Source organism: Cibotium barometz, chromosome 6, assembly GCF_041138505.1.
Source record: "Cibotium barometz isolate CiBa-2024 chromosome 6, ASM4113850v1, whole genome shotgun sequence".
NCBI lineage: Eukaryota > Viridiplantae > Streptophyta > Polypodiopsida > Cyatheales > Cibotiaceae > Cibotium > Cibotium barometz.
Genome location: NC_141051.1, coordinates 52,309,174 through 52,319,668, shown reverse-complemented (window position 1 = coordinate 52,319,668; position 10,495 = coordinate 52,309,174). Strand labels below are relative to the sequence as shown.

The 10,495-nt window shown below is 45.7% G+C and overlaps 1 protein-coding gene across 1 annotated transcript; it reads left to right on the top strand.

The window, feature by feature from the left end:
• Positions 1 to 8: 8 nt before the first annotated feature.
• LOC147637857 (uncharacterized) lies at positions 9 to 1,436 on the top strand. Its single transcript, XM_086799703.1, has 3 exons — positions 9 to 88; positions 187 to 319; positions 547 to 1,436. The coding sequence occupies exons 2-3, from the start codon at positions 239 to 241 to the stop codon at positions 814 to 816; spliced, it is 351 nt and encodes a 116-aa protein (XP_086655829.1). The 5' UTR covers positions 9 to 88; positions 187 to 238; the 3' UTR covers positions 817 to 1,436.
• The last annotated feature ends 9,059 nt before the right edge of the window (positions 1,437 to 10,495 follow it).

The following is a 10,495-nucleotide window of genomic DNA, read 5'->3' as shown; positions in this document are numbered from 1 at the left end:
GTTTTCAAGGCTTGTTTGTGTTTGCACAGCCACTACTTTCCAATGAAACACGGCCCAAGCAAGGACTTTTTGAAAGCATTGTTGTCAGGTAAATAAAGATGGCTATTTTCTTAGTAGGGATTGCTTTAAGAGGAGTAGAGTGTTGAAAATAATGAGGAAGAGGCAGCTAATTAGAGTTCTTGGCAGTGGGGAGTGCCCTGTCTACAGTGGAGGAGCCTGCCTCAAATTTTCTGGCGTCATGGAGGAGCAAGCTTATTGCATGACAGTCTTGTATGAAGCAGATGTTGTTATAAACATGCCTCTCACTGTCTCTTACACGGTAAAATTCATCTTGTTTTCTACATTGTGTGGATGAGAATGTGAATGATATGAGATGAGGATTGACAATTTTTTTGGGAGACTAGAAATTTTTTTTCCGTTAGTATTCTGTTATAATCTTCATTATGGTTAGCAGATTACATCCACTAGTAATGCATTAAAGACACAAAGATTGGTCCATGGATTTGTCTCCTGTCATTTTTTGACTGGTTTTCAATGTGATTGCAGGTGAGGCACCAGAATGATTCGAGCTTGTCATTGTCACTTCTTTTAAAGGTGTGTGATCAGAAGGGTGTCATGTACATTTTGTTGGTGGATTCAGAGGAAGAGTGCAACAAGGAGATTTGCAGTCATCAAACCTCGGGGATATCGATTTTATGTCCTAGCATTGCATATCAAGTACAAGGCAGCCAGGGATGGAGTCTTCGAGAGTACACAATGGAAGTAAACTGGGAAACTAGAAGGCATTTTTTGCTGTTAGTTATCTTCACAAACTGAAACACCCAGAGAATCATCGACGATCTTTTCAAGGGTGTTTTGTCTGCAGATCCCTCAAGTGTATCCTCTCAAACTAAAGCTTTAGACACAACGTATGAGGCATTCCTTGGGCACATAGCTGTCAGTATTACACATGAACATAACATCTACAATGGAATAACCTTCAAATACTCTAAAGTCAGTTGGGAAGAGCTCTCTGGAAAGAGGGTGGTAAGTTTGATGCTTACTTGGGAGATGGAAGATTCTATTGATTCTCAGATTGTGAATTACCGCATATATGTGAGCAAGGGTATCAATGGTCATGAGTTTGAGCACATGGGTGTGGCTATGGTAAGAGGTTTCTATGTTTCTCAGTTGCCAATACCTGAAGATTGCAAGGTGTTGACCTTCTATCTGCAAATGTCCTTGCACATGTGGTTTCTCTACCAGCCTTGACAATGCCCCAAAATATAGTGATTCTGGTTCCTTGAGTTTCTGAAATTGCTATACTACTGGCAGGAGGATTCCACTATTTTTAATTAAGATTTGTCCCATAATTAGTAGTGCCCCACTCTTGAGCATAACAAAAAACAAGATCTGTGACTATTGCCTCTCATCTTTAAGCCATTGTCTTTTATACATTCACTTTATTGTAAGAAAGGGTAGAGGTTTCATTTCTATATCACCTCTTGTTCCATGTGCATGTAGATTGTGCTAAGAGGAAAGAAAAAGCTTAGTATGGCTAAAAGGGCAGTCATCTAGCGATTGCCAGTGACTTCCATGGGTAGATAGTTTCACATAGCAAAAGAAAACGGAACGAACGGAAGCTGGAGCTTCCCCTACACGCCAAGCATCTGATTCGCCCTCACCTCACCTCCCCTGCTCCTGTGCGTGTGCTGCGCCCCCCCCCTCCCCCCCCCCCCCCCGCCTCGCCTCCCTTCCCCCCCCAACACCCTGTGCCTTTACCTCTCCAATGCCTTCTTCGTGCTGCTGTCCTCACTCGCCCCAGCCTGTTCAACCTCAGCCCCGCTTTTGCCTCCCTCGCCTCAGTCGCCCTTGCCTCAGCCTGAGCCCCCGCCTTGCCCCGCTGCTTCCCCTCCTTACCCTCTTACCCGTGAAGTGCTTCTGCTTCCGTGCAATTTTCTTTGTGGCAAGACTTGGCATCTTTTGGTCTTTAACCCCTAGGAGGACTCCATGACAGACACTCCATCGTCCCCAACCGAGGTTGCCATCCCTTGCCTCTCTTTTTCTGAAGTGGACTTCCAGCTCCTCGCTTCGAGAATGCTTGGACGGTCTCTTCTTTAGAGGCCTCCAACTTGGTCTGCAAGATTGTGGTGGGTAGCTGTTCTGGCTGTTCCGTGCACGGACAGTTTTAGGGATTTGTTATAGGCAAGTGTGGAAAGATCATTGATATTCATCCCTTGGGGCGTGGCTACGATTAGGTTGAGTTCTATTCGCCTGCAGCTTTGGACAGAGTGATGTAGCTTAGCTCCGTTACATTGCGTACGGCCTGGGCATTCTTTGCTGCGAAGTGGTAGCACGGCTTCGACCTAGCATGCGACCTTGGCATCTTAGGCTTTCCTGTGGTGATAGCGTGCTTTTCCAGGTCTTAGGAAGGAATACCTTTCTCTCCTCTTGGTGATAGGTGGTGCTATTGAGACAATGATGGAATTACCCCACCCCCCCCCCCCCCCCCCCCCCCCCCCCGCCACTTAGGTTCTTGCATGAACGGCTGGGCTTCCATCCCCTCGTATCTGCATTTGCGTCCCCAAACTAAGTGTCTCACACCATTTCACTCCCTAGTCTGCAGGGAGATCTGATTTTGCAGAGAGTTGAGTACTCTGGCCTCCGAGGCCAATGTTTCATCTGCCGCCAGATGGGACATCTCGCTAGAGTTTGTCCTCATTGGCAGTCTAGGTTCCCCCCACCCCCCCCCCCCCCCCCCCCCCCCCCCCCCCCCCCCCCCCCGCGTGCCTCAGCTCATACGCTCCCCAGGGGGTGGGCATGACACATGCCTCCAGGTACCAGAGCACTAGGCCCCGACATGGTTGGGGACCGGCATAGGAGAGTGGCAGACCATTAGACCGAGGCGGAATTGTCGATCGACTTCGAGAGCAGAGCGGCGCCGGGACATGCATGCCAGATTGGTAGGATCTTGGAGGATACGGTTGTGTCAGAGAACCGTTTTGAGCATTTAGCTCAGCACCCCCCCCCCCCCCCCCCCCCCCCCTTTCTTTTGGAGACCGTTACCTCGTTGGGATCCCCCTCCAGGTTTTCAGTTTCCCTAGAGGATTGCCGATCCCCAACAGCTTGCAATGGGCCGAGCCTCATGGCCATCCCCCCCTCGCCTCTCCAAAGCACTCTCGTCGCCCTTTGACTGCATAAGACCGGGAGCGGAGATAGTCGGCCAGCTCAATCCGCTGTTTAATTCATCGTTCCTCGGAGCCGGTAGAGATGACCATTGCTGCCTCTTTGGTGCGGGCTCTCTCTCGAGTCGCCAAGTGGCCCTCCCAGGGTATTGGGGTAGCCAATTGACTACAATGGCTCCCATTCGCATATGTTTGTGTTATACCACTCCATACCATCCACCCCAGAGAGTGGCACGATGATCTTCTCCTTCCCACTAAGTGCAGCATAGGGGACAGACTGGAGCACAGATGCAGTGTCCACCGCTATACAGAGGGAGGCCATAGAGCTTTTGCATCATCTGCACACCTTGCGTATCACTGATGTGCTTGCCCACCTCTGGCATGGAGTTGGGTGGTTCGGGCCTTAGGGATCAGGCAGGGAGATGGTGCCCTCCAGCTTGGAGGTGTTGCTTTTTGTGTTTCTTCATGTCTCAGTGGCAATGTTACTTTCCCCCTTCTAGTGATACCTGCGCTGTGATAGGTGGAGTCCAGAGTATGCTTATTCTAGGGCTTAAACAGAGTGGATCCACGTGGAGTCTAGGATATGTGCCCATTTGGCACGGCTTCGCCCTAGGACCGACATTGATTACTCTCCACGATCAAAATCCATGCCGGAGACTCTTTGAGTGGAGGGCAGTTCCGCTTCCCACCGCTCTTAGTTGTGCGGATTGTCTCATGGAACATTTAGGGTTTGTGCAGCCCACAATGCTTTTAGAGGCGTGGTGTCCTTAGAGAGGAGCTCCACTGAGCAATAGGTAGTGCATTTAGGAACAACATCTTTCAGGGGACGTATCCGCCGCGTTGCGGGAAGTTATGTAGGACAGGAGTGACCTTCTAGTCCCACTCTTTTGGCCTCTTTGGGATGTAGAGTGGAGTATGCTTTTCCGTCGGTGAGCAGCTTTTGCCGGCAGTGGTGGACTCAGGCACCATTGTTATTGGACAAGCTTAGTGGGTGACCATCAAGATTGGAGAGGATTGTGTGGGCTTCCTGAATGTATATGTGTCGAACGTTGCAGTAGGCGGAGCTACCTTCTGGAGTACAATTAGTCAGTCCTTGCTGCAGTCACATTTTTTGTGTATGGGTGGGGATTTTAACATGCTAGAGTCGGCTGATGATAGACTCAGAGGTGGCATGGCTATAGTATCATGGGAGGAGTTGATTCTGGCTCTTAGGGAACAAGACCCTTGGCATCTTCTAGAGTTTGGACGCAGTCCCGGGAGTATGTGTTTCTCCAGATCTGACAGGAGGAGTATTGGTCCTAACCTATCTAGATTTGATCGATTCTATGTAGATGAGTGGGCTTTAGGTCGTGGTGGCATAATTGGTATTTTGGCTGTGGAGATGACACCTATCCAACAAAAAGGGCCCTGTAAAGAATCCCTAATAACTAAGACTAATTTTCTTGAGGTTTAAGGAGACAGACATAATGAAGCCTACTTTTGGCCCTAAAAGTAGGGGATCTCTCTAGTTTTCCCTCTCTAGGATTCTCTTTCAAAACTCTCGAAACATCATCAATCTCGTCCATATAGGGGTCCCAAAAATATTTTTTCTTACAATTCAAAATAATTGTCTCAAAATAACTTTCAATCACATTTAATGTACTTTCATTGCGTTTTTTAAGTTCCCTCTAAATTCCATATCAACAGTCATTAAAAGACCATCTCGTTTAATACACTTTCATTGCGTTTTTGAAGTTCCCACAAATTCTAAATCAACAATCATTAAAAGACAAGGAAAACTTACGTTTATTTTTTCTAACCACACATTGGTTATTCTCTCCTTGGATGACCCCTGGAGACGGGACAAACATGTGAGTGCCTGGGTTTCAGATAGCCTCTTCTAGGACCTTGAGATTTGCAGCACCATAGAGGGGATTTGGGAGAGGCTATATTTTTACTCAGGAGCATTCGCAAGCGCCCTGGATGCAGGCCTTGGTGAGATTAGCAATTTATTTAAGGAGGCAACACAGCCGAGAGCAAGACAAGTATTCGCTAGGGTGTTACTTCTCTACAGTGGCTTCAAGAGAATGCACTAAAAGCTCGTGGATTGCGAGTCAGCTGGTTGCCGCCCATACAGAGCTCAGATCCATAGAGGAGTGGCGGATGGAGTACAAATACTATGCCAGAGACTCTTTTTGGATGCAAGCAGGTCATATGAGATTTCTTTGAGATTGCTGGCTCACACAAATGCAGAGGGTATCCACAGGTTGCGTGGGCTGGATGGTTTCGTTGTTACAGACCTCCCTCATGTGAGAACCATCGCCGCATATTTCTGCAGCACTCTTTCACATGTGTCCCCATTTCCTTAGAGGTGTTGGATGGGCGAGAGCGACATACGAGAGAGGTGGTCCCTCACGCTCTCAGGACTTTCCTTCTGACCCCATTCACTTCTGAGGAGTTGGTAGAGGCTATGATGGCATTCACTAGGGGCAAACACCCAAAAGAGGAGGAACTTCCGGCCTCTTTATTTCTACATCACTGAGATCTCATGGAAGGTGGCCTCATGGCTGCTTTCAACGAGATAATGGTTACAGAAGCCATGCCGGAGAGGTTGTTTTGACGGTTTGATCGACTTGATTCCCAAGGTGGGTGTTGTAGACTGGAGATTCGGCAGTGGAGACCCATGACCCTCTTAGGGACTGCCTACAAAATTCTGGCCAGCCGGAGACTACAACCCTTTCTCCCCAACTTGATTCATGGTACATAGACCGGTTTCGTTCAGGATCGGAGTACATCTTCACCTTTTGGGAGGCGACCGCACCGGCCAGGCTCTGTCAGCAGGATTTGATTGTGCTCCTTGATTTCCAGAAAGCCTATGACAAAGGAGATTGGGGCTTTCTGGAGGGGACGATGTGCAGGATTGGTCGCCCGTAGGGGTGGGTTCGAGCTATATCGAGACTCTGCTCGGCTTCACACAGCCAGGTGCTTATCTAGGGAGCTAGAGGTGATAGATTTTTGCTTTCTCGTTGAGTCCGGAAAGGGTACCCTCTAGTACCTTCTCTTCCTGTTTGTTGCCGAGGCCATGAGTAGTTTTCTATCCGCCCAGGAGACCGGACTCCAAGGATTGTGTCTTTCCATCTAAGCATAGGAAGAGCTTCTTGATTCAGAGTTCATTGATGACACTGCAGCATACCTGTCGGGGGCCGAGGGGAACCTCCAGAGATTCGCTGAGGCAATTGAGATTTTCTGTCGTGCATCCGGAGCACAGATCTACTGGCACAAGTGGTGTGGATTTTAGGTTGGCTCATCGCTTGCCCCGACTTGACGTCCAGTTGAGGCTTTTCAATGGGTCTGGAGGGGCACTCTGGTTTGATATCTTGGATACCAAGTTGGCATTGACATCTCCCTTGAGAAGCAACTTGCCCTCTTCTTCTAAGCATTTGGAAGAAGCTGGTATAGTGGACATGGCAGGATCCAGAGGATAGTGAGGAGACGCCTAGCACCCCCTTTTTTGCTTGCATTGCATGGTTGGGCCATAGAATTTAGATGTCAGAGGTGGAGGGCACTCTAGCAGCAGGACATTGCAGTCCCAGGGCCTCCCACCACACACTCTCAGATTACTCTTAGAGGTTGTTGGAGACACTAGTTTCTAGCCAGAGATAGGAGATTTATAGTAGTATAGTTGTGTGGCATATATGGGGAGATTGATGCAGCGAACCCATCAAAGGTACTCTCACCCCACTAGCGGAGTCTATCTGGAGCATTTGGCTCAATATCGTTCATACTCTCCATGGCTAGTGGGGGCAGCTTCAGGGTGGCCCAGGCCGCATGCGGAAGCGCCGGGGGGCCTTCTTGAGGATCTGGTGGCATTCTTACATATAGTGGTGTCGAGCCCACTTGGCATTACAGACCACCTATGTGGTTGTTTCCCCCTCATTGTATGAGATGGCCTCCTCCTCCTAGAGTGGCTAGTTGGAGGAGAAGAGTATCCTCCCCTTTTATACATCTTGACTCTCATTTTTCATTTGAGGACGAGTTTGTACTTAGCCATTTTGGTAGTTTTCTTGGTAACTAATAGAAGGATGTTTTTCTCGGGGAAAACAAGACAATTTCTCATAGCTCATCTTATAATCATGGTAGTATGGATGCACAAACTCAATCTTTTGCTAATCAGGGTGTAGCTATGTGGTTAGGGCTATCAACTCCTAGAGTAGGGATGTAGGTTTTGATTCTTGCCTGTTGTAGCAATGCAATGCTATTGTCAAGGGAATAGTCAGACCTACTCGTGGGTGGCTACTTGGACATGGATCTCAACACCATCCATCTCTTAGGAAAGATAAGTGGCAAAATATGGTCCAATAGGGGCAGTTTGGATAGCCCAATAGGTGCTTAGAAATGCCCAAAGCTTGCGCCCATGGATGGGATAACTTTAGGGTGAATTGTTTAATGAAGTTTTAGTTGATGTTTTTGGACCTGTAAAATACTAGCGATCCAAAAACAGCCAAGAATCATCCAACTAAGAAACCTATACAAAGGAGGTCTGAATCCTCATATAGGGATCTTTTAGGTGTTAGCAAGAACCTTGGCTTAGAGGCGGCCTAAGGCAGCTCCAGGCAAGAACGCAAGCATTTGGAGAGCACGACTAAGCTGTGGAGTGAACAAGACATCTTTTGTGTGCACAATAGGTCAGCATACATGAATTAGAGCTAAGGTTCGATCCAAGAACCGTTGTAATATGAGCATGCATGTTTTGGAATAGACAACAGATTAGGGTTACGTCCCTTGTCCTTTGAGGGCGAGCTAGAACAAGAGGATTAGTGTTAATAGGGTTAATCATGGTCATGCTTAGTGGTATCAAAGCATACGTAAGCTTACGACAGGCCTTAGGTATAGCTTTTTGCATGCTTAATATGGGTTTTGAAATTACAATTTGTATTTTAGGACTTGTAGGGCCAAAATTAGAGTTTCTCTATTTTGCATGATTTTAGTCCTTGCATCAGCTTTTTTAGCCTCACTTCAATCTGAATAGCAAACTAGGGCTTGCATTTTTTAGGTTTTCGGCCCATTTTTGCATTAAGCATAGACTTGCAAAAATCTTAGCCTAGGTCTAACCTAGGTAGAAAATGGCTTTTTTGGAATACTTCTTTGACAAGAATCTTACTTCAAGGTAGAAGGAAGAAATTGTAGAGAAAGTTACAAAGACCATATTAGGGAGTGTGTGAAATTCCCAATTCCCACTTTGCAAAGATTCACAATGGAGAGCACGATGGAACCTATCAATCTTTTGTCTTGGCGCATAGGCTTTAACCATACAATCTCAGAAAAATTTGGAGTTGGTGTGCTCAAGATACTGTAATAAGTAGATTCAAATGTGCCACCATTTGGAATTCCCAAAGTACGGGGATTTTCTTGAACTCCCTAATATGTTCTTTACAACCAACATGTTGGAAATGATCCTGGCAGCTTCGGTAAGGACAAAGTAAAGTAGCCTCTAGGATTGGGGAGTAGCTTAGGACCGAGGGTGTTGATCCAAGTGAGGGAGAGCTTCCAAGGCAAGAGAAACTCTTGGATGGTGCTATCACAATTGCAGAGACTTCAACAGGGTGCCTTGTTAGAGATGCAAGTATCAAAACCAGAACCCGAACATGAAAAACATAGCCATAATAATCGATCTCTCTCAATTTTGTTTGCAAGAGGGTGAGATCAACTCGACAGTTTCATAGGAATCGGATCTCCCAGGTGGACGAGTCAGCCTGTAGCTTCTGGGGAATATTTTTTGCGAACTTTGGACCACAAACTTTTTTTTTGGGATAATTTTGCAAGCTTTTATTGCACTCAAGAAAGAATCTATTATTACGAGCTAAATGGAGGCTAATATATCATGTTTGCAACAAATACAACAACAATAAAAGACTCTCAAAGGTAAAATTTATCAAAAAGAGAAACCTTTTAGATTTTCTAACATGAATATGGCCATCGAGTTGAGACATGGATTAAGTCCCTTTTGCAGTTAACTTATCAAAAGGAGTATCTAACATCATCATGTCTTTGCTTAAGTGTGCAAAAATGATAATCTATAAGGGAATCTAACTCCCTTAGAGTTGCTTTATAGGAAATAGTAGCTAGCACTTCTTTCACATATGTACATGACAATCATCAAAATGTAGACAATTGTTTTCGAAAAGTAGAGTCTTTTAAAGCATCCCCATCTTTGTATCCCACCGTCAAGGATGGTTCCTTCTTGAGCTTTGAACTCTTGCAAGATCTTTTCTCGAAATGTTTGCTTGATACACAAACATATGTTGATTCTCATTAAGTCCCAAGACAACCAGGAATATAAAATAGATGTGTTTGTAGGCTAGATATGACTTATTCCCTGTTTCTCTCTTTTGAAAATCAGGGCATGTGTAAGAAGGTTGGTCTTTGACATACGCATCATATTACAAACCATCCATGTTAGAGCTTGTTGATATTACATGAAAGATACTCTTCTTCAATGGCACTATAACTGTCTCTCCCTTTAAGACAAATAGTTTTGACCGAGCTTTGGCAATCCTCTTACTTGTATCCCTAGATATTGTAGATCTCCATCTAGACCTTCATTTCCCTATGGAGGCATCTCTTGGTTCTTCTTGCATAGTTGTACCTCCATCCTCAAAATCTGCATGCATAGTTGGACATGCCTCTCTTGGTTGTGTTGTGGAGGTGCCCTCAACTTTTGCTTGCATACTTGAATTTTCAGACTGTTTATCAAATTATGTTTGTAGCCTGAACCCTACCTGCATAAGTACTTTTATCTCCTCTTGCATAAGCACTTTTATCTCCTCTTTGGTGATGTTGCCTTCTTCCATTGGCATCTTTAATTTCTTCTCTTTGGTAGCTATTCTCTTGAACCTGAGGATGGAAACGAATATATTTTCATGGAACAATAAAAAATCTGGCTAGAACAAAAAGCTTTAGTAAACTATTATTTAAGTCTCACCTTTGATTCTCAACCAAGGGGGATAACTCTTCAAGGAAATTTAAAAGTTCAGCATCTCCAAGTGGAATAGTCTCTATCTCATCTTCCCTCTCATCCCTCAACAAAGATGTTGTCTCAAGAGCTCCTTTGTGACATTCATTTACACCTTTCTTGGTCTTGCATTCTTGTCAACTAAAAGAACATTTGCAACTAGTTGTCGAGTTTTGTCTATTGTGCTCTTAGAAGTGCCAGGTTGTACTTGATGGCAATGATCACCAACATGCACCATTAACCTAGTCATAGTGTTTGAGGGAGGAAAAACATAATATACTTGACAATTGCAAGTCGCAACACAATGAGCAGGCTTTCGACAAAAGTGGCACACAATTTT